Source organism: Falco rusticolus, chromosome 3, assembly GCF_015220075.1.
Source record: "Falco rusticolus isolate bFalRus1 chromosome 3, bFalRus1.pri, whole genome shotgun sequence".
Classification (NCBI taxonomy): domain Eukaryota; kingdom Metazoa; phylum Chordata; class Aves; order Falconiformes; family Falconidae; genus Falco; species Falco rusticolus.
Genome location: NC_051189.1, coordinates 70589765 through 70614420, shown reverse-complemented (window position 1 = coordinate 70614420; position 24656 = coordinate 70589765). Strand labels below are relative to the sequence as shown.

The 24656-nt window shown below is 36.1% G+C and overlaps 1 protein-coding gene across 4 annotated transcripts in view; it reads right to left on the bottom strand.

Annotated features, from left to right (window-relative positions):
• INVS (inversin) overlaps positions 1–24656 on the bottom strand; it is a 98546-nt gene that overhangs the window by 50794 nt on the left and 23096 nt on the right. For 2 of the 4 annotated variants that reach the window (XM_037382260.1, XM_037382261.1), the window contains exon 4: positions 3289–3462. In XM_037382260.1, coding sequence (XP_037238157.1) covers positions 3289–3462 — 174 coding nt within the window. Of the gene's footprint in view, positions 1–3288; positions 3463–8055; positions 8113–12002; positions 12151–12717; positions 12981–24656 lie in introns of those variants that run through there. The other 2 variants (XM_037382263.1, XM_037382262.1) reach the window with 2 other exon arrangements.

The window sequence follows — 24656 nt, the reverse complement described above, 5'->3', positions numbered from 1 at the left end:
CTGCAAAATATTACATGGCACTTTGATTTGAAAACTGAGAGAAATATCTGCTGTGGGACATTAGTGTATAAGCCTATGATACCCTGGATTAACACCCTTGAAGTTCACTATAAGAGTTCACTATCGTATCCTTAACGTCTCTGTAAAGAAAGAAGGCAAAAAGGATCTGTTTTTCGTGTTTGTTGCTTTAAGCTATTAGTTTAGTACCATGGTAACATAATTTGTCTATTTGGTAGTTTGCTGAAAAAGAGCTCATTCTAAGACATGACTTGGAGGAGCTGCAAGAAAAGGTCTGGTAACTGACACTGCATACAACAACATATAGCCCAGCACCAGAAAGCTTGTTCAAACGATTGTAGCCTGTTGGGATTTGAATTTAAATAAAAACTTCTAGCAGTAGAAATTTGTAAAAAGTTAACAAGTGTTATTTCTGAAGTGGAGCTGACCAGTATCCCTAGAAACTGACAGTTTCAATGAAAGCAAAAACTTTTGATTAGGCCATTGTAGCCTGATTTACTGTCTTCTGTCACCTACAACCTGCTTTTCAGTCAGTTGCCTACATAGAAGTAGATGTAAAAGACAGTTGTTCTATGTTCAGGAATTATATCTGACAGTCCCAGTACGGACAGTTGCAGTAAGATAAACGAATAAGCTATGTGTCCAACAGGGTCAAACATGTTGGACTCTGTCCCTGAGACACCCTTTCATCAACCTGAATTCCATCTTTGCTACTGTGACTGCTCATGACATGCACTGCAATAAAAGTGCTTTACATTTTGTGGGAAATCTGGCAATGCTTTAATACTGCCTTGGAAATCTGCTAAACAACAGGCAAGGTTCCTAAAAGTTATTGGCTGGTTTCCATATACCTTTGTTAATTAATTAACATGGTCAGGGAGTCAGCATGACCGCTCCGGAACGACTGCTGTAGTTATAGCCAGGGTTTCCATGACACATGTTAGAATATCCTGGAAGGCAAACAGCTGATTGCTAGGGCATGGGCTGGTTCAGCTCCATTGTACAGAAGGGACAGAGGTTCATTTGTTGCAAACTGGGCTTGCAGCTGTCTTATCCTGCTTCCCAGATGATAAAATCAGATAAGGATTTCAGAATTTGAGCAGTTACATCACTAGAAAGTCCAGTCCCCTTCTTTTACTATGTCCTCTTCTGGTAGAATAAAAACCCACTATATTAGATACATAATGATGATTTCCACTAAGACCAGCCTTGCCAAGCTGGTACACTGGTTATCAGCTGATCCAAATATACTTGATCAGGGCACTCACATTTGAATCAGCGGTAGATTAGTGCCTCCTGCAGAATTTTTTGCAGCAGTTCCAAGATCACTTACAAATCGTAAGAGACTTTCCTGCTCAATGCTTAAAAAGCCTCCATCATCAGTAACTCTTCCAGCTGTATTCAATACCCTGCCTACCCTTGCCAATGGTAGTTACATAATGAATTTTTTTGGTCTTCCTTTTGCTATCTATATTCACGGTGTCTCACACTTTGTTACTATATCCTTGCAGAAAAAAATTGGCTTAGGGAACATTCATTTCTCTGGGTTCTTTGAAAGAAGTCTCTTTCAAATTTCAGGAGACACAAACTCTGCCAGCACATGAATCTAAACCAGATGTTCCCAGATTAACAGGTCCACAATAATTACTAGAAATCTGTCTACTGAAGGCAATGTGATCATGTCCCAAACAGAACACGCATCAAGCATGCCAACAAGAGGCATGATTCTGTTTTGTTCAAAACATATGTGGAAACAAGAAATCCTTTACCTAGAATGCCTGTCAGGACTGTGTGAAAGTCCTATGCTTCCTCATATCCTACTACTAATGCTAATGGAGGCCACCATTTCACATCAGTTTTAAATCAAGCATCGCTAAGCACTCAAGGTTAAGAACCACACTAATCTGAGGCACCTAAAAAAAATACAGTTACTATAGTCTAAATATCTATTCCTTCTTTTAAAACAGGTTACTGTGGTATTATTGTGGACTGGCAGTACCTCTCTGTATGAAGAGTATTCATAAATCAGTTGTTTTAAGAACTGTACCACTTTCCTTTTAAGATCCATCGTCTTTTCTGGCTAGTCATTTTAATTACAGTCTTTTTTAACAAATATCAGTAGATTATTTCCTGAGGCTATAAGAAGTCAGGGTGCTTCTGAATCAGGCTGGTAATTTTATTGATGTGGTAGAGCATGGCTTGACTTTGCAAAGGGATGTGAGACAACTCATAGTGATATATGCACTGTATGACATACTAGGAAAGTTACCTGGAGATTTCCTGGCCTTTCAAGCAACTGTTGTTACTACAGATACAGAAAGTTAGTCTGAAGGACTTATTCTAAGGCGGCAGTAATGTAAAGCTCTGAAGATGTCAAGATTACATTTTCTCCCCAAGGAAGTCTGCAGATTCACAAAACAAATGTCAAAGTCACTAACTGCTGCTCTGCTTCAAATGAAAGTCTTATGCCAGAATGTCAATCAACTTCATCATCACATCCGTCTCACTAAATGATTCACTCATGGAAGTAACAGTGCATGTGCATTGATAGCAGACCTTCTGCTGCCAATTGGTCCATTTAATAATAATAATGATAACAACAACAACTTGATACTTTTTATTGCCCTGTTTGAAAACCTTCTTGACAAATGTTATCACATTCTACCCCAGGCCAGAAAGCCACATATGACTAGGAGACTCTAAAAATTATCCATTTTTACCTACAGAGATACAGAAAAAAGGAAAGTTGACCAGACAGATTTAGTCTATGGATATTTTTACCCATGGAACATCCTTGCGAGTGGAAGTGAAGGAGTAAAGTTGAGCCAGGCAGATGGAGGTGGTGGTGGTGGCTTCAAGGTGATGTTCTAATTTTTGCATCTGTTTCTCACTATACAAAGCTATTTCAACTGGCAACAAAGGAAAATAATTTTCTTTAAATCAAGTCTGTTTTGCCCATGACAGTAACTGGTGATCAATCTCCCTCTCTTTACATCAACCTGTGAGCTCTTTCCACCTATTTTCTCCATCTGTCCCATTGAGGAGGGGGAGTGACAAAGCAGCAGGGTGAGCATTTGGCTGCTTGCAAAAGCTAACCCACCATATAGTTCTGAAAGGTAGCACCTATAGACAGCTGTGTCAACATCACCACCACTTTAGTGGCCCCAGTGCAGAGCAAAATCACTACACCCAGTGTTAGGAAGGATGTCTGCTAACAGCAAATTTTTAAAGCTGCTACAAGTCTTGTCTTAAAATAAGCCATATTTTTACCTTGTTTCTGTCCTGTGTATCCACTTCTCCAGGTGCCATATGTTTTAGCAACAAAGCTAAACATTTTGGGCTTTTGTGACGTGTAGTTAAATGTAATGGTGTCATATCCTCTAAGTCCTTCTGCATCCAGTTTCCTCTACGAGCCAGTAAAAGTTTCATGAAGCGGTAATTTCCCTGGGTAAAGAAAAATATCAGAAATTTATTCCAGTTTATCAAACCAAACAATGATACTGTTTAGATATATTTACTGTTGTATTACAATGCCTAAGAACCTGCATTAAAACAGCTCTAAGCTTTGGAAACATCTACTGAAGATTTTTTGTTAAAAAACATTAATTCTTGATTTTTAAGTCTGGTTTGCTACTCAGTATCAGATATATATCTTCTGTTAGCAGAGTGTGTAAGACAGGGTTCAGTAATACTGAAAATTGTGCAATATTGTCAAGAGTTTCTTGACAGTTTAACCTCAATAAACATCATGTAAAAACTGAAACAAGACCATTCCGTGCTAGTCTCAGCAAGGCAGAGAGTTAGCAGATGAGGAATAAAACAAAACATGAAGAAAGATTACAATTTTCCAAATGAAAGTAAGAAAAATAACAGGGAATAATTCAGAGAGCTAAAATGTACTCATTTGAACGAGTAACAAACATACAGGGAAGTGATTGTTCGTTACATTTTTAAATTGGGAACCATATATCACTTTTGATCTACTGTATGCATGACAAATGGATGGGACAGCTAGCTTTGTAATACATTTAAAATACTTAACACTCTGGACTTACTAGGTTTTCAACAGAAATAATGTAGAAATGCTTCTGTGGCTAAAAACTGAGGGTGGATCCTAAAGAAAACAATCCTGGTTTACTTCTCAAATCACTAAAGAAGCCAGTCAAAACTTAAAGATACAATAATGAAGAAGCTGTAGTGATTTAAGGTATAGCCAGCCTGGACTTGCTACTGCTCCTTCCTTGGTGGATATTTTCCATCTAACAGAGATGCTACATAACATTTTGATACTTACACTTCAAAACAAAATCTTACGTTTTTTTTCAAACCACCTTCAGCAGATGCGTTTCAGTCAAGGACCAGTAACAGCTGGAGCAATATTAAAGCAAAACATCTGGATCTACTTGTGTGATCATACTTTAAGCATCCCTATTCTTCCCTGCTTTTTTAATCTTTCCTAAAGTGAAAGGAGTATGTTGTCTCCCAGTTTTGCTCATTATTTCCCAGTGTTTCACAAAATACTATTTTTTGCTAAATTCACATATTGACAGTTTAAGCAACAGTACCAATTACCCATAAATATAATGAAAATAGCTCAGAAGAGAAGCGAAATTGTACTATTTTCCCCCACTCAGGGAAAAGCTGCAGCATTTGAGGATGCTTTATTGGACAATGTACACAGGGAGGTGACACTCAAATCAACAGAAGTCCCGTTTTCAGATACTTCTGCTTATTGGAACTACCTGCAAATTAACATAGATCAGTCTGCCACAATTCTTTCATAAATCCTGTACGCTAACTTAGTCCCTTTAGGCTGTCTTTGGAAAAACAATGAAAAAAAAGTAAACACGCAGACAAGTGCAAGCAGTGCTAATGAATGGCTGCACTTCTGTGTATCATAAGACTCAGAATTGCGAATCACTTTCTCAGCAAAATTGTAGGGTGGAGATGGGCCAAAGGATTCCAGAAGCCCCCACAGTATCCCGCAACAGGGCATAAAAATATTCTAGTTTCCTTTTTTACAGCAGCCATAAACATTGGAAGGGCAAATTTTGCATTTTGCATATATTACTGTTCTGATCTTTGCCTAATAAAAATGGAAGAATTGACCTTTATGTGGGCAGAATGCATTTCACCTAAAATAAATGAATGTAATTTCCCCCCATCCCCCACCCCGTACACTATTTTATTTTAAGATACAAAACAGGGAAAGCAAATAATGAATGAGCTCAGACAAAATAACTTCTTCCTGTTGCTACAATTTATTGTCATTGGTCCTTGCTCTTCAGCGAAAGCCTACAAGAAAAGTCTGCCAAAAACCTTACCACAAACCTGCCTGAAACTGCAAACTGCTCTTGCCAGAGACAGCATGGCTACTGTACTCTTCAACAGCACTCACAGCAAGTAGTGACCAATTCTCTTTCTTCTGCTGGGCGTCAGGGAAAGCATAACCTTAGGATTTTGTCCATCTAATACACAGACACACATGAAGGCATACACTGAAGTAGAGGCAGAACAGCATAATGCCTGCACAGCTACTAATCTATGCAGAACACACTCAAAATGAATTAACGATAAATTTGGGAATGAGTTAGGGATGAGAAACCCCTTCATTACTGCCATTGTATTTACAGGTAAATACAAGAAGAATTTGCAGAACTCATTAAAAAAGAAAAAAAGCCAAAATTGCAATGTATCATGATGTGGTTGAGAATTAGACCGGGGAAAACAATATTAAGTAACTTGAGAGTATATTAGTCTTGGAAAAAATATAGCTGCTTTTCTCCACCACAGAGGATAACGTATTTGGTTTGTTTCCAGTATTTCCTGCCCAATATGCATGCATACACATGCAAAAAAAAATATTTTCTCCTGTTGATGGATACTTATTGGCAGGTTTACAAGTATATTGTGCTTCTTGAATGAATTCAGCTGAAGAGTCAAAGTTAAAATAATATGTAAAATTAAGGAAACATGCATTTTATTGTTAGAGTTTCTTTCCCTATACTGTATTTTATTTTTGCTGTTAAAAGTTTTTCAACCAGTTACTACTGTATTATTCTGTTGCATGCTTAGCCACCAACAAATCCCTTTCCTTAGGAAATGTATCTGTACTAAATTTGCTCATTATGAAACACAAAAGATTCTGTTCCCTCCAAATGATTTAACATTTTTTTTAAAACACCACCACAAAAAACATCTGTACTTACAATTACTTACTCATGATGATCCTATTCATGTGCTTACTTCTAACTGCTATTCTTTTCTTTAGTAATACTATGAATTTTGCTGTGTTTCTTTCACGTGTTAGAAAATAATACCACCCCTACTAACTACAAAGGAAAAATTCCCCACCTTCAGCTGATTACTGTTTACGTTTGTAAATATGCAATGAATGTATAAACATGTCTTGATGGCAGATTTAATTTAAGTCCTACCAGGTGGAAGGGGAAAAAGGTATGCTTGAACTGAAATGCAACTGCTAGCCAAATTCCTTCATTTTTCTAAAACTGTTGCATATAACAAGTCTTTAAGCTTGCTAGTTTTTACAGATAGGAAATGCATTTGATTGGCCTAAACATTCCTGGGCATCATGAAGCACTTTGGGTCAGTCCATGGTCTCTTAACATTGACAGTGTCTCTAAAATGATTCTGTTATACTGTGGAAACACTATGAGCAAGCAGGATTAAATACCGGCACAGAAAACTCAGATCCTGGTAGCCAAAATTTACTATTCCAATGCTGTTTCTTAAAATTCCTTCATTTTCCATTAAAATTATTTTTAGCCAAAAGATGTAACTCTGTGTGCAAACTACATCACAGTTTCAGAGAACAGCTGACAACTAGCTTCAGCACAATGAATTACTTCTGCTATTTCAAAATTTCAGCCTCATATACTATCTGCAGTGGAGTACAACAAATTTTTTGGTAGATAGCTCAATAAGCAATCATTGCTTTGCCGTTCAAGAAAGTTCTGGACCCCAAGATTAACTACTAAGTTGTCAGAAAAACTTTACTTACCTGAATGTTTCAACAGAGAAAAAAGCAATGGGAGAAACATCTTAGTTGGAATCAATGCATTTGCCAGAATTCAGATTATTTCTAAAACTGAAAAAGTTATTCCCAAAATTGCACATTCACTCAGAAAAAAATTGTCTTGTATTTTCAATACGACTGTATTGCCAGAAACAGGTTCCAGCAGGAAATTGCCAATAAACTCTTTTCTACCTACTTTTCTGGGCCTACAAGATAATGTGTTTATTTCTTCATCCATCTGAAGCAGCTTTTTCAACCTATTTCCTCTGGCTGGCCTGCTAAGGAGGGGGAGTGAGAGCACAGCTGGTGGGTATCTGGCAACCAGCCAAGGTTACTCCGCCCCATATGGTCACCTAAGCAAAAGTCTACAGAAAAAATGAGGTTTGTACTGATAACAGTGTTGTTATGATCCCAGTCATGGGTTGATACTGAAATAACTGATGGCTGTATTACCAATGCACTAAAAACATTAGCCTCACACTTCACATCGTGCCACGCTATACAGCCTGGCAGAGTCCTGCCCTAAGTCACCCAGCGCCTCTGTTTCAAACACTTCCTCAGAAGTTGGGTCATGGTACCTTCACTCAGCAGTGGGAAGGAAAAGAATATTTATTTTTCCTTTCCTTGGATCAGCGGCAGTCCTCTTCTTCCCTAGCAAACTAACAGAGAACAGGAGATCTGGTATGTGACTGAACCTAACGTGGGCATATGGGTATAGGGAGAGGGATTCCAGCACCACTGCGAAGCCACTCTAACATCTAAAGCCTTTCTGGGCCAGTTTTCAGCCTTTTTCCAAACAAATAAGCAGATACAGGTTCCTACTGGTCCATTGTTTAAAATAGTTCAATTGTACTGCAACATTTAGAGCAATCATATTTTCGTATATTATTCATTGGAAAGGTTCAAATAACGTTACCCACCTCTACTAGCTGGCTCTCTGATAACAGGTAGCACAATAGACCAATCAACCTAATATAGAAAACACTATCATAAAAACACACCTGTGCAAATATTTCAGCACTCAAAATGAACAAGGATCCAGCAGACATTTTTGTTCTTCACATGATATCTAGCAGTATAAGTAAGATTCAGAATTGTTAATGGATCTTTTTAATTTACCTTTTCAATAGATGGAGATAATTTAATACATGTATTAATTTAATAGATTTAATTTAAATCTTTAATTTAGTAAATGTAATAATTTAATTCCAAGACACATTGTTAAAGCATAAATCTTAGACTAACACAGAGCTAACAACAAATTGCTGTACATAATCCTGTTTCTTGTGAAAGGTTTTATTCTTCATGTAAGCAAAATCCTTCCAGAAATTTCTTAGCAGACACAAATGTTAACCTCCTTAACAGGTGACAGGGTATTCTCTCCTCAACTGTGACATACCATGCATGTTCCTTCCGAGACCCAGACAGATTAACCTGCCAGCAAAGAGGTCATGTACAGTGCTCTGCTACATTTGGTAGAAGCCTGGCTATGCCGGCTATGGCAGTTGGGATCACTGCTCAGCTATCAGGAATAAAATAACAACAACAACTGCATTTAATACTTACTAAAAAAAAAAATCTTACTTCCTCTCCTCTTAGGTACCTAAAATCTGATGCTTTTCAGATTTGGAATTGAAAAGAAACTGAGTACAGTTCCTGTAAAATGTGTAACATTTTCTTTCTGTGAACTGGAAGTCAAAGTATAAGAGCAATGGGGACATTTAAAGTAATATCATATAAAATACATAAATGTAAAAACCTGGATTACTGACTGTGGTTATGTAAAATAAAACACCATCTGAAATGGAGAAGTTATTATCATCCTAATATAAAGTATGCACATACTGAAACTAAGTTTCATCACAGATGTCTCCTGCGTAGTCATTAAGTAGATATGGGTCCAAACACTTTCCCAAACTACAGACAACACCAAAAGATGAAGTACACTTATTAATAGAAAAGGAACCAATCCTCAATCTGTTAATATTATTTCTCATTATATTACTTTTATATGCTATTCTATATGGATAAAGCCTCAGTAAACTGATAACCCTCTCCTGTACCAGATGTGGTTCTCGGATAAATGGGAAGGGGGAACAGAACTATTTCATCTAAACAAATGACACTGTATCAGTTTGACTGTAGTCCAGACTTCCATTTATTATGCACTAACAAACAGGAATATTTTGCAGAACCCCAAATAGAGTTCTCCTGGGCACATAATGATGAATGACACCCAAGTATTTTGCATAGCAAACTTTTAAATATTTCAGAGATATACAAGCTTGCTTTAAAAAGTTCACCTGGATTCTATAAACATTTTGCTGATGGGCAACACAGCTCTGTGAAAACGTATTTCCCTTCTCATTCCACACATATACGTGCACCTCTCCAAGCATTAAAAGCACGTCCATAGATTGGCTATCACCACCTCATCATCAGTGGGTTAAAAGGAGCCAATACATACAGAAAAAGTGCTTATTTCCCTATTCATTGCTGAGACCACAATTTCAAAAAGCATAACAATTCTAATCTATGTGAAATATTTAACGTGACTTGAAAGACTGACTTGTAATAATTTATAATGTAGCACACATGAGCTGACTACTGACTGTTACAGCACAGCTACTCTTCGTTTTCAGAATACCTATAATAGGCTTGTGAAGATTTCATGGACTGTAAGGGTTGCTAGAGAGCTAGGGAAAAGGCAGCCCAGCATCTCTGTATAACCTCCTGGTAAACACAGCAGGGGTCAAAAAGAATGCCAAGCTGTTAAACCATGAAGATGTTACTTTGGCTCCAATTCAAAATTACATACCTGCTTTCCCAGTACTGGGAACAGACAGTCCAAAAGAACATAAAACAATTTAAAAGTGACCCTTACAAAGGAGGTGGGTTTTAAGGGTTCTTCACTGACAACAGCCATAAGCACCGAAGATAGTCAGGGCATATACTTCCAGTAGAACAGAAAGCCTTAAAAATATTTACACACAAACCAGACATTAGAACTGAAGGTTAAAATTGACCCTCTGGGTTACTAAACCAAATACTTTAGCACCATAAGGAGTAAGAACACCTAAACCTTTTCAAAAAATCCTTTGAGATTATTTTTTTTAGTGGAATTATGGTGTTTTGGATATTTCCCCCCATTTTTCTCAGTTTTGGGCTGGGATTTTTAGGTTTTGTTTGGTTGGTTTTGGTTTTTTTATTAAAGGCACACAATTTCACTCTCTGCCCATGAAAGTATAGTGCAGGTTTTAAAACCTAAACAAGCATTGGTCTTTTCATCTTAATAACAAAGATTAAACCCCATTCCCCCCCCCCCCCAACACTGTCAGCTCTCTGCACTCATTTTAGTTTGAATTAATTTGTTTTGAACACAAACAAGACATGACAGTGTACCACTAAGTATCCTCCTGAATGGCAATGATATTTGTCTATTGTTAGTGCAAATGTCTTGTCAGATATATCAAATCCTGTATTTCTTTCATCAATTAAGTACATTTACTGATCAATTAGCACATTGATGTCCTTCTCAGTAATTTTCAAATAATAAATTCATAATACATAGAATAAATTGTTCTGCCCTCAACCCCTGCGTTTTGGACTCTCTCATTTCCAACCATTTCAATTATTTTCAGTATTCTCATTCCAGATACTCCAATCCTGTATTTGACTGACAATAACACCTAATCTTGTGTCACACTGAAGTATCCCTAGAAAAAGTACTACTTGTGATGCTAAGTTTGCTAATGAAAAATACTGACTAATACTAGATGCACGTGCAACTGTTGAGGCATTCTAATACACTTCTGATCTCACAGCTCCTATTTCAGCTGTATTTGGTTTTAGTTCATTATGAAATTCTTTACCGTACTCTTACATTTTATGTCCTAATTTCCCATTTACCTTGCAATTTTTCATCTAGCACTACAGTAAATACTTTCATACAGGCCTAAAAAGGTCATCTATTGAATTTATTTCTAGAAAACCAGCTAGCAAAAGATCCAGTTAGTCTTGAAGAACCTACTGCTGACAGTGTGGTGCACATTCTACCCAATTTTCTATTTATGTTTACATATTTATCCTTTAGAAAATAATTTTAAATTCTTCCATGCTACTGAGGTCAAATAAGCTACTTCTCTCAGCTACTCTTCTTCCTATGGAAAACATTAATTACCAGTATTTATGAAATTCTGCAATGTTATGATTCCCAAAGAATGATTCACTGATTAAAACTCTTTTGTGCCTTGGCCTTGCTGTTTCTGTACTATTAAGATGATCTCTATCAAAATCAGGCATCAACCACTGATCACAGCCCCTAACAGAGAGAACTGCAGTAACTAAGCCTTGTCAGCAAGTGCACAGAAGACTGCAGGCAAGTCATAATATAAAAGTCCCCACAAAACCAGAAGCACAAACGTCAGCTGGTTTCAAGGGGCGCATTTGAATACAAGAGAGGAGGAGTAGCAGTAAGTCCACCATCCATGACAGTAGGGATTTCAGAAAGCTGATAATTACACATCCCACCAGAGTTCAATAATTTATTAGCTTATTAATTTTTTATTTTTGAAATATATTCATTATTAATTAAGTGGCACTTATGTAAGACATTTTAGTACTATTTTCTTAGTATTCTTTTGTGAAAAGAGAGACTATTTAACAGTCAAGAACTCTTCAGAGGAATACAATATATGATTCAGTTAATTCTTCACAAACAACATCACAAAATTATGACATTTAATTAATTGAAAAGAAAAAACAGGTATGCTTTTCTATATACTACACCAATCACAGTATGGGCAGTGATTATACTTTCATTGTCTTTAAATATTATTCATGTTTTAATTTTCCTCTTTGAACTCCTACATCACATTTAAGAAAGTATAGCTGGATACATAACAGCTTGAGAGCAGGAAAACAAATTGTATCATAGGTTAGTACTTACATATTCGGTCATGTACACTGTTCCTCTGATTTAGACCCAGTTTGGAGCAGAATGAGAACTGGAAACGTGTGTGGAAATTTAGTATACCAGGCCACTGATAACCTTTTCCATAGATCCACATTGTGCCCCAAATATACTAGTTTTTATTCTAAGATAAGAAAAAAAGCGAAATAGATTGCTATGTTTTTAACAGTCAGACAACATATTAACCCTTTTAAACCCATGACTCCTTAAAAGTTGGAGTTAAGATTTAAGCATTACTCATGTCTGAAACACAAAATTGTCTATACTTTAATAGTGACGTGAGTTTCTGAAGTCAGTATAAATCTATACATTGGCAAATAATAAATTGTACTGTGCATTCCCACACTCGCAGGATAAGTCACTTAGATTTTAGCTCAAAACCCAAGCAGAGCATAGTAGACACTCTGCACGACATTAGCACGCATTGCCAACAGAATAGCACAGATGCTACAGCTGAAGTTGAGAACAGCTCTTTGCTGTCAGATGCTTTCAAGAAACAGTGAAAGTAAAAAAACTTGACTCCTTAATCGCTAGCTAAACCTGTAAAAGATAAATATATCCATGAGCTTTCCCTTTAAAAGCAAAATGGCAACTGAATTTAACCTGCTTATGTCCACAGGGCAGAAACTGCTGTCTTCAACCTACTCAATCTTACAGAAGATAACCTTTCTATATACACAAACATACATACTTTCTTTCCAACGAGTAGGTGCTTAAGAGAGGATGCTTCACCCCACAGGTCAGCTTGGTTAAAAATTTTCAGAACCCAAGAATTTAATAACTTTGGAAAGAAAAGGGGCTGTGCATGTAGTCTCTTTGGAGGTTGCTTCATCTATTAGTATCCCTTTGAGAAGAAACATGTTCTCAGAACATCAGAAACAACTTAGACATGGAGCATATAAAGGGACTTTCTGTCACCAACACCTGCCAGTTTTAGTAGCTTTTCAGAGAACAAACTAAGCACTTACAAAAACAGAACCGTGACTATCATACTTCTAATTTGATATATATAGGAACAGAATAGTGTTCCAAAAGTAACTTCAATCCATACATCAAAAGGAGCATATTGATATGTTTATATTATGAGCCAACTTCCAGAAATCTGACAAGGATTCTTCAGAAGAAAAGTTATCAAAATGAGACTAGAAAGTAGATACATTAATTAAATTACAAATAAGAATTTTTTACATTTATAAATTAACAACACTTGTGTTTTGAAAAATTATCTATGCATGAAATAGTGAAACTTCTGATTTCTAACACACTGAAACTGAATTAATATTGCTTGGTTACAACAGCTAAGCCCTGTAAGAGCTAGCCTTTAAATGTATACGACTGCACTGTTCTTACACCCAAGTATCAGTAACATTTTTTAAACAGTTCCGGGGTGGGGTGGAAGGTAAAATTTGATATAGCTACGCAGAACCACAATTTCTAGTTAAAATGAGTAAAGTCACCATCAGACAAACAGGCTGTCCCTCTGGTTATCATGTGCTATATTGCCATACAATTTCAATACACAGAATATCCTTATTTGAGCAAATATACCCATGACAAAGTTTATATAAAATTTTGACTATGTTTAAATGTTAATCATTTTAATATATGTTAAATTTCAAATGCTTTATCAAGAATACACAAAATTAGAATCACAGACAAGCTCCCAATAACTTTTTTCCCTATCTCTGCCATAATAAATATTATTTTGATATGTAAATGATGAATAGGGAAGGAAATTCAATTTTATCCATAATTCTTAACAGCTAGATTAACCATTCTTCATTAAAACACAGTAGCTGCAAAAATACTGTCACTGTTGAATGAAACCACACCAAAAGAGAAGGTGATTAAATCAAATTATTTCAAAAATTTAAAGTAAGGTGATCGTATTCATCAATCTGATGGCAAAGTCCTATAGAAAACACACACTGATGTATTTTATTAAACATTACAATTCTAAGGACATTCTCAATCCTTTCAAATAGTCCCTTCAACCTTTGGGACACACGCTTGGGACACTGGGCAAGAATTAGACTGCAAAGATAATAATTCTTAGCTCATTTTTTCTGCATACTGTCTACTCACCATTGTAGTCTATATTAACTACATCATAAACAAAGTTGGTAGAGGTGGTAGAGAAACTACTCCCCTTCCTGTTCTCCACACTCCCTAATCAGATGGCAAATGATAGTCAGAAGACTTGATATCCACTTGCACCTTCAGTAACTGCTGTGGAGTAAATGAAAACAACCCATTTCTAAACAGACAAATAAAATCTAATAATGCAAATTTTATTAATTATAGGGAGTTAAACCAGTATTTCTTCTGCCTCTAGAACAATTTCAGTCACAGCTGGACCAGTTTAATTCAAGAAAACTTGAAATCAAGTGCTTATGTAGTTTTAATTTGAGCAAAACTAAGCAGTTAACTCCTTGATTAAAAATGTAACTGAAAAATAAAAGAAAATATTTAGTATTATTGTTTTAAACATAATCCTTAGCAGTCATCCATTGAACTACAGCTTTGAAAAAAAAATAATTGCTGTAAGCTAAAGGATGATGACATATCTTCTATCTAACAAACTACTGGTGGATTTAAATATTTGATGCTTTGTTAATCCTTTCAAGTCAACCATAGCAAAAACATCACTAATTTTGACATTAGGTTTATTCTCACAAAGTACCCTTTTAGCAACTTTGTTAGCAACATCTTAGACCCAGAAGTAAAACACTCAACTGGAGAGAACCTCTCAGACAGCTGAATAGAAACCTTATTTACCAGTTTCCAAGCTGATCGTGTTCATCTGTCTGGCTAAGCATCTTAGGCAATACATCAGCCAAGAACATCAGTACAACTGGAGGCCAGTTCTGACTATCAGACATTTTGACTGAAAGCAAAGTGGTGTCTGAACTTAGAGCACCTCTCCCCAAAGCCTTTTACAAGATTGGCTTCAATATCTTGGTTTCCATAGGAATAGACTGAACTATCCACTGGCACGCAGTCAAAGAATACAATAGAGAAGACAACTGACCAGTGCTGTAAAAGCCAAGGTAAAACTGTTTCCCAGCGTAAACTGAAGGAAAATAGGTGTTTGTATATTACAACCTTTGACCTCATTTATTCATGGTCTGTACATATGTTTCTGTGTAGTGTTCTCAGCTCTTCAGCTCTGGATTTTATGGTCTACCTATAGAAGTTAGTGGCTTTCATGTAAAAAACACTTCAAGGATGAAAATGCAATTAGCATTCTCATTTCCAGCTGATCTCTTCTACTGTTACTGAACTTGTTTTCCTGCAGTGTTCTTTCAAAGTCATTCAGGCAGAAGTACCCACAACACAATCTCTGGGGATTTACGACAAAACCCAAGACACATTATCCATATTTACAGGATTGCTGCCCACCTCTTCATAGAGAATCAAAGACTAAGTTTTCAAAAAATACCGTATTTCAAAACATACTGTGATCTGAAAGATATGGCACCAAGTACTGACTCCCTCCTCCCAAAAAGTACAAGTACTAGAAAATATGTACAACATTAATTTTCTTCATCTTAATGGCTTTAAGTTGAACAGTCTCGAATGAAGAGTAATGATAAAAAATTTAAAATATATACCTGAAATATGTTTTTATTTAAAAAAATGGTATTTTCATATATTCACATTCTTCTTGAATCCTTGTAAAGTTTTATGTCCATATTTATAATGTTCTTTCAATTTTTAGTAATTATCCATATACCTCACATAACTGATGTTTTGCAGATGTCCAAGTCCCTTATTGCTTAGTTATACGTACATTACCTAATGCCTCCTAAACTTCCCACCTCTCTTCCAGAAGCATAAGGCAAGTTAGGATGGTTGCTCAAAAAGCATTTTAGCAAGACAAAAAAAATCCTCCATGATCTTACACACAGGAACTTTTAAATTGTGTATGCTCATACTTTAAGAGGATAAACCTACATTTAGACAGACTTAATATAGTTTTCGATTCATCTACTTTTGTATACTATGTCCAGATTTCCAGTTAAAATCTAACAAAAATGTTATAAAGAACAGTATTATCCATGACAGAATTCTAGTCGAAACACAAGTCTGAATGACAGCCATCAGTCCAGTCAAAGTATTCATTTTTTATCCTAACTTTGTGCAGTACTATTTCATTCTGGAAGCAAACTAATTGCTGGTGCTACACAGCATCTCTCTGACCAGTACTGTGTCACTATTGCCTTGTACTTCTTAACTGCACCCCTCTGAGCACCCGTGCATGTTATGTCCTTACAAACGGCTGGAAGCAACAATGCTTGCAAAATGAAAACTTTGCATATATACTCATTTTTGAGCATATCCTCCCAGAATTTTACGTTATGATTTTAGCTGCTGTTTTATCTGAAAATATCAGTCTTTTAATCAATTTATATGTATTTCAAACATTTTAATCCTATAACAAACCACTGTGTGCAATAATTACAAAACTACATAGCAAATTCTATTTTAAGAGAAAAGCTGTCCAGGGACAGTGATGTTTTGAGAACTATTACAGAAGTAGACAGACAAAACTTAATGAAAATAGCCTGCAACAAAGGTGGGTTTACCCTTACTTGAAACAGTTATTGAGACACTTGAGGCTGCTTTTATATACTGCAATATTTTACAGCTTCTATAGACACTACAGCGACATTTGAGATTCCAACTGAAGTCAGAATCTACTTACAGTACTGGTAAACAAATCAAAGCCTTAGTAACCTACTCAAACTGCATCCTAGTTGTAATAAAAGCACTAGATTTAGTTCTCTTTGTTCAGACTATAGGCAGTTAAAATAACAATTCAGGCTTGGTGTTTCTTAAAAGTCTTCCCAGATCTATAACATACTAACAGAATGCTGAAAAAACATGTCCTACGTGTGTACATACATATAGATATATAATTATGTTTAAATGTTCCTATCAGAAGGCTGAAGATATACACACAATACTTATAAATCACTTAATATTTCCGTAGAAATAATTCCTCATTAATAAGAACTGATAGCATTCTTAATTAATTAAAAAGTGCAATAAAAAAGGGTTCCAAACTGCTCTACAGAGACCAAAAAATACTAACTTTAATAGGTAAGTTAAATTAATTTTGTATTTTACGAAATGTTGACATTAGCTGTTGCTTTCCAGGAAACAACAGAATTTGCTTATGCAGTTTATACATATCCATTTTAACTTGGGTGTGATTCACCTAATTCTCTTTAATCAACAACTTAACCAACTGATTACAGACAAAGAGAGAGACAAATGAAAGATGAGTGCTCCTGGAGTTTGTGGCTGGCCATAAGATCTGAATTTATTTTTCAAACACCTTCTATAGCAATAGCCTTGCATGCTGAAGACATCCTATCTAGTATACTATTGATTCAAATGACAAGCCTGAGCGTCAGATTAAGGACGTGTCAGACACCTGATAGAAGATTCCTGGAGAATTCAGCAGAAAGGTGTCCTTTTTCAAAATGATCTATTGCTGGTACTACATTTATTGAAGTGTATGTGGAAACATTTAACACAAAACTAACTTGCTTAAAATTAGAATAACATTTATAATCAGCAAAACCAAATACCTTCACTTTTTCGTACAGAAAACCCAGAAAAAAATAACGTCATTCAAACAGAAATGGAACAGCTCAAAAAACAGAACTAAACCAAACTCATGAGCTAATACTAGGGGTAGCCCTGTTTTAATTTGTTAGCGCCAAATCTGGACACAAACAAGTAAGCAGCTTCTCAGTCCCAACAACAATATTTCTACTTGTAACCATTAAAGATCAGTTGTGAGGTCAGCTGCAGAGGGGCAATTAATGCAAGAATGATGTTTTAGAAAGGACACTCAAACAGGGAGATGTCTTTGCCTGTAAAGGTATTTTTAAGTTACAGACTCGGCAGCAGACAGCAATGTCCTGGGAGAAGAGCTGGGCAAGCCTCTTGTGCACTGAGGGATGCCACGAAGCTAAACACACTAAAGGAACAGCAGTAGTGAAACAAAATGAAATTATTCAGATCTGAACCATAACACTCCAAATATAGTAAGTATCACGTTTAAAGAGAATTGCATTTTTAAGATATAACCATTATTTTCAAGTTCAAACACTAGAGAAATTCTCACCTATCCTCTGAATGAAGCAAAAAATGAGAGAGGAGACAAGTTTTTGGTAACAGTATGTACAAGAGAGCTAGCCATTGAAAAACAGGATAATTAAGTTAACTCAAAACATCCAAATATCAAGCAACATGGAATAACATTCTGTAAAAAAAAGCACTGCTCATGCCTGCACAAAGTACTTGCTTTTGCTGGGCAAAATTTTGCCTAACTGTCTTGAAGTATGTCCGCATCCTGTCCAGTTCCAGTCTGTCTTCCCAACAAAACCTCTGCATTGAAGTTATGCACCCATGGGGTTTTTTTAGCCTTCAGTCCTCACTTAAGATGATTTTTTAATGACAGGATCCCTTTACCTTCTCATTCTTGATAACTAAAATTCTTCATAAACTAACACGAGCTATTTTATTAATTGATAGCAACCTGAAAAATTATTGCTGTGGAAGAAGACTTAGAAAAGATCAGAAAAAGTAACAATGGGTAAGTTATCGGCCCAGAAGCTCTCCCAAATTATACTCACAGAAGTACAACCATGAATTTGATAGATGAAAATAAAGCGATTCTCCAGATGACTGCACAGATATTTAAGGTCCCATTTCCTATACTATGCAGAATTAGTTCTCTTCACTGAAAACCAAAACATAAGTAGAGCTTCTCTATGTTCTACTACCATGTCTTGCACTTGATTCGTATTTTCAAAATCTTTTAGAGAATCGCTGGAGTTGGAGACATTTATTTCCTTATTATTCTTAATGACATTTCAAATGCTTAAGATCAACAGAGGCACTAATATATATATTATATATGTATATATATACAATATATTTTTTTTGGCCTGACAATATCCTCTTTGGCAGTTTGGATCATGAAAGCTCATTTCAAGCACAGGGAGCATAGCAGAAGACAAAGCTGAAATGAGGAGAGTAACAGAGTAAGAAGCAGAACAGAGATGCAGAGAAGTGAAATTACATGGTGCTTGGAAATGAGAGGTAACAATTTGTACAGTGAAAATCAGTCAATGAGGTTAATGAAAATAGCTGTGACATTGCTGGAAGAAAAGAGAAAGAAAGCATCACCAACAGTGATGTTCTAGCTAGAATAAGAAGGGGAGAAAATGGGGAAACCACAGATCATTGCCATGTCATGAAAATTATCTGGAAAAAAACCAGGGCAAGGATTTTAGTAGCAAGTGCTAGTAAAGCTCTAGAAATTAAAATACTGATCTAGAAATTAAGATACTAACTCTATAAATTAAGATGTACACATCACAATGAATAAAAATAAAGCAGAAACTTGAAAAAAACTTTCAGAAGAATGGAAAGATTTTCAATAAGCTAAAAACATAATTTAAAAATCTTCTAGTAATAAATGGGCCTGGGCTTATTTTATTGCCAGGAAAAAGCTGATTTTATCACAGTGCTTTTATAGTTCAGACTACAACACAGTGTAGAAACCCTGCATCAGCTTCATGGATATTATGGATATTGAAGCCAACCTGGCCACTGTAGCATAATATTTCTCCGATTAAATCAGATTATACAGACTCAAAAATAAGTATCAGGATCATAAAGTCAGAGTTGGGGAAGCAATGAAACAAAACAGAGGAAGATGAGGCAGGAGAAGTGGACTGTGAGAAGAGAAATGATAGAGGTACAATACCTGTCAGATGAATAATTTTTGCTTTTGCAATCAGTTAAGAGCCATGAATCCAGACTCTCACACAAAGATGACTCTAAGAGCATGACATGCAATCTCAAAGGGGAAAAAAGCCACTTAAGCCATTGAAATATTATGATAACAGACAATCTATTCAAGATTTCTGCTTCTGAAATACTTACACATTGTACTAACCTGCAAAGATAAACCTAAGATTAAGGGTGGGTTTGCCAGTATTTACAGCAGACCACCAGTAAATATGATGTCATGAGTCCAAATAGCCATCAATAAGTGGTGCAGAAGAGAGGGGAGCAGCTGGGGAATCAATCCAAACTGAAACACCAATAGTAAAACCACTAGTTTAGAATAAACAATCAAACCCAGAAAACAGAAATCTATGAGATTTAAAAAAAAATGTACAGGCCTCAAAATAAAGAAAAATATAAAATTGTCTTTTTTTAAAATTTTATTTAGTCAATAAAAAATAAAGGGCTTTTCCCCCCCCTTTCTAAAATCTTTGCTATTTCAAGGTCATCAGCAGTTAAGGATGTTAGCTTCTTGTAAAAGGTAGCCAGTTATATTGGTAACTTTGGCTAAATTCTACAGATCTCTGGGAAAATGTGTTACTTAGAGAAAGGAAATACCGGTACAGTTACAGCTAAGACTTGCTTTGAAAAGTGTGACAAAATCAGATGACAAATAAAGAAACCACTATTTTAGTGATTTTATAAACAAACAAATCCTCCTTTAAAATCCAGTCCCATTATTTATTCTGGTAAGGTAAATATTAGTAGTGTAAACCTTCTGAGACATTAATCTGAAGAAATTATTTGTTCTACTATCATAATGGCTCTTTCATTGGATTTATCTTCCTATAACCACAGAAATCTTTCTCCAAGAAACAGGCAGAGAGCAAGGGATCAAAAGCAACAGCATGAAAATACAGACAAAACTCAGCTGACAATTTTACAGTCTAATGCAGGGTTGGATCATAGTACTTTATCTACTTACAGCAACACTGAAACAACTGCTTGTGTCTCAAAAACATATTGGTACTATCGGACTGCCAAATCTTTACAACAAAATATTTAAAATAAAATCTTCCATTTCTTTATAGCTTCTGCTAAGTGATTCCCTCCATTTGTAGCTATTTTTCTCTCTTAAATTGCAATCTTTTGCAGTTATATTCTCCATCCGAGTAGTTAAATGGCTTTTTCTCAAAACACAGAACCAGTCTGATGTGGCACCATGCTGCCAAATCTGTTTCACACAAATTCTGTCTGTCTGTGTGTGTCTGAGGGAGAGAGGGAGAGAGGGAGAGAGGGAGAGAGGGAGAGAGGGAGAGAGGGAGAGAGGGAGAGAGGGAGAGAGGGAGAGAGGGAGAGAGGGAGAGAGGGAGAGAGGGAGAGAGGGAGAGAGGGAGAGAGGGAGAGAGGGAGAGAGGGAGAGAGGGAGAGAGGGAGAGAGGGAGAGAGGGAGAGAGGGAGAGAGGGAGAGAGGAGAGAGGGAGAGAGGGAGAGAGGGAGAGAGGGAGAGAGGGAGAGAGGGAGAGAGGGAGAGAGGGAGAGAGGGAGAGAGGGAGAGAGGGCGCACACAACGCACCCTCATTAAATGGAGAGATCTATAATTAAACAAGAAGGGGTTAAAGTCTACGTTAGCCTATTCTACTTTTCTATCTATTACTTTTTAAAAAGCTTTCATGTGTCTCCTTCCTTGTTTCTGAAAGCTAACCATCCCTTCTTCCTTTCAGGAAGGCTGACATTTGACAGCTTAACATAGCTGACAGGGTTACCCAACAGCCCACCCTCCCTATTCTCAATCCAATTAGACCTCTAATCCTCCAGATGAAAGGCCCAACTACTCACGTTCCTCATGACAATGACAGCTATTGATTATTTGTCACTACAGCTAACACCTTCTCTGTCGAGGCCACTCTGACAGAAGCAAACCTACCAAATTAGACAGCACTTTATCTGCCCTGGAGGCCAAATGGCACAACAAGTAAAGGCTAATAAATGGTATAAAAATGAACAAATCATAACATTATGACAGGTTGATCGTTGCCAGCAGCTTCACAGCTCAAGCTTGATGCTCTGTTAGACCTGTTCCTTCTCTTTTCTCTTCCACTCCTGCTCCAACTTTGACTGAATTAAAGGCCAGAACAATTAAGGCATTTGACCAGCAAAGATAAGCTAGGATAGAAGTATCATCAAGGGACACAAATGTCAATAGCAGACTACCGTTTGTCAATAAAAACATTCCAGAGATGCAAATGCTCATGACTCTGCTCTCCACTAGGCTGTACTGACTCCCTTTGTACAGAGCTCTTCTCAAGCCCAGACAGAAATTCCAGGAAAATTAACCCCAGAAAACCAAACTTGAGCTGGGAAGCGTTCTTACCAGGCAAGGATTTGCATCATTAATAAAGGAATCCCAATACCAAGCTACATGACAGAGAGACGTTACGGTTATTATTCTATTTAATATCTACACAATTTTCCTTTCTTTTTAGTGGGCCGATATAAACCAGAACTACATCACTTGAATTTATAAGTTTTCTTCAATTGTTTCTCAAGGAAAAAAAAAGTCCATTTCTAGGACAATATGCAATATCTAATAACACAGGACTTCACAAATCACATCACTCCAAGGCAAACTGAAAAGCAGCAACAACATTGATTATTTTTATAGCAGTACTATGCAAAATCATTAACAACAAGATCAGAGGCACAGTCCTTAAACTAAGGCTGTTTAATATAACAAGCAACAGGAAAAGAAAATTTTAAAAACCCCTAAAATTAGGCACCAAAACCACAGGAACTCTGTTAAGATCATGCAAACACAAAAATAATGTGAGTAAAAATACACAAGTTCTTGAAGCAGTTAAAAAGAAATTAGAACTCCTGTGCCATAATTAATTAGTTGATTTCTCAATTATGTTAAAAATACGTATTTTCCAGCAAAGGATTCCTATGCTTCTGAAATTACTTACTAACAATAAAATGACATTAAATCAAATTACATTAATACTTAAATAAAATAAAGCTTCTTTAGTCAAGGAAGACATAAGATGAATATCTACTATTCTATTTTGGAAAAATCTACAGTTTAATTGAGGAAAATGTTTTTGTGTAACATCTAGGTCATACAGATACAGGAAACTACATGCAAATGCAATACTATTCTTTACAAAAATCTACACACTGTAAAACGATTTACTCAGAAAAAAAAAAATCAAATTGCATAGCATTTGTCCTAGGAGTGTTTTAACTTCTTAGGTTTACAAAATACTCTTAGGGTTGAACACATGTACTAATGTTTCAATCAGACACAGCTGATTAAATACTTTAAAAAGATGGTCATTTCAGTACAGTATTATCACAAAATAGAGATATTTAAATAAACAATTTGGCAAACAGATAGATTATTACTGTCTGAAGAAAAACTGAACCTACAGGACACTGAAGTAAGCTTGGTCTCACAGAACTCAAGGAAACAAGTAAAAAACCTGAAAAGCTGAAATGTATATAATATTTCTAGGGATAAGTTTAAATTATTATTATACTACTCTAAAATGTACTCCAAATATAATAAATCACTGCAAAGAGAAGAACAATATTTTAGCTTTCAAATAATGTAATGTACCATTTAGTAGATAAATTTTTATTTAGATTGATTAAAAGCCCATTTTCAATGGGTTAGCTCAGAATTAGTTCAGAATTCCAGCACCAGGCCCCCACAGAAGCACCTGTGCTGAAGAAGACACACCTCTGGGGGCTCATCCCACCCAACCCTCCACACCCGGCAGAACAGAGCACATTCATTCCAAATATTTATTTGCACAAAGACATTTGTCCCTATACTGTGACTGTGAGTCCAGAGTGTTCTCAGGAGGTGTTCAGGTTTTTCAACATCAAAAACTCCATTATTGTTTATATTATAAACCTCCTACTTGTCCTAGATTACAGTCACTACTAGGTTTTGGTTTTATTTAGCAGATTCTTATTCTTTTTAATGCATAACTTGTTTACAGAGGAATGGAATATGTATCATTCCCCCAATTTGGTTTTACCCAGTTCATTAAAAGTATTCTCATTTGGGCTTTTCCTCCCTTTTATTATTGTAAGAGCTTTTCTTCTTCTTTTGTTTTTTTCCCCTAAATCTTTAACTGCTAAAAAAAAATAACGTTATACTAGAGGACTAGCTTGTGCCAAGCAGTGAAGAAAAACTACTGTTCTTAATGTCTAATCACATTAGACTCATTAACCCGATGAGTTGTCTCCCCCGTTATAATTCCCGAGTTTTCTTCTGCAAGACATACTTTTATTTGATTTATGATCCCTATTCTTGAGAAGTGTGAATATTTTCCACTATTACAGGTTGGAATCAGAAATTATATACCACTACATTTTTCAAGTTATGTTCCAGGTGATGTACCTCTCAGAATCATATCTGAACATCCTTTACCTATAGCAAGAGTTAATCCATTCATCTTCACAAAAACCTTAGATGTATTTATTCTTTGTTCTACTTTCAAATTGGGTTTGCAAACCTCACAATTAAAACAAAATGCTTCAGAATATGGATGCTACAATGATAGCTGCCAGTCATCAACTGCCCCTGACAACTGGAGTTCACCACTTCATTTGCATGTGAAAGAGAAGACACTACACAAGGGCTACACTTAGTCCATCCCTTTCCACACAAACACACTCTGCTACACAGTATTTGTCTAAATACTCCACAGGTGCTCCTGCTGCAAACTCTCTCTTTAAGCCTCTCCTGTTCACCTTCAGCTTTTGCTTCTACAATTCTAAATGGGGAAAACCAGTTTTTTGCTA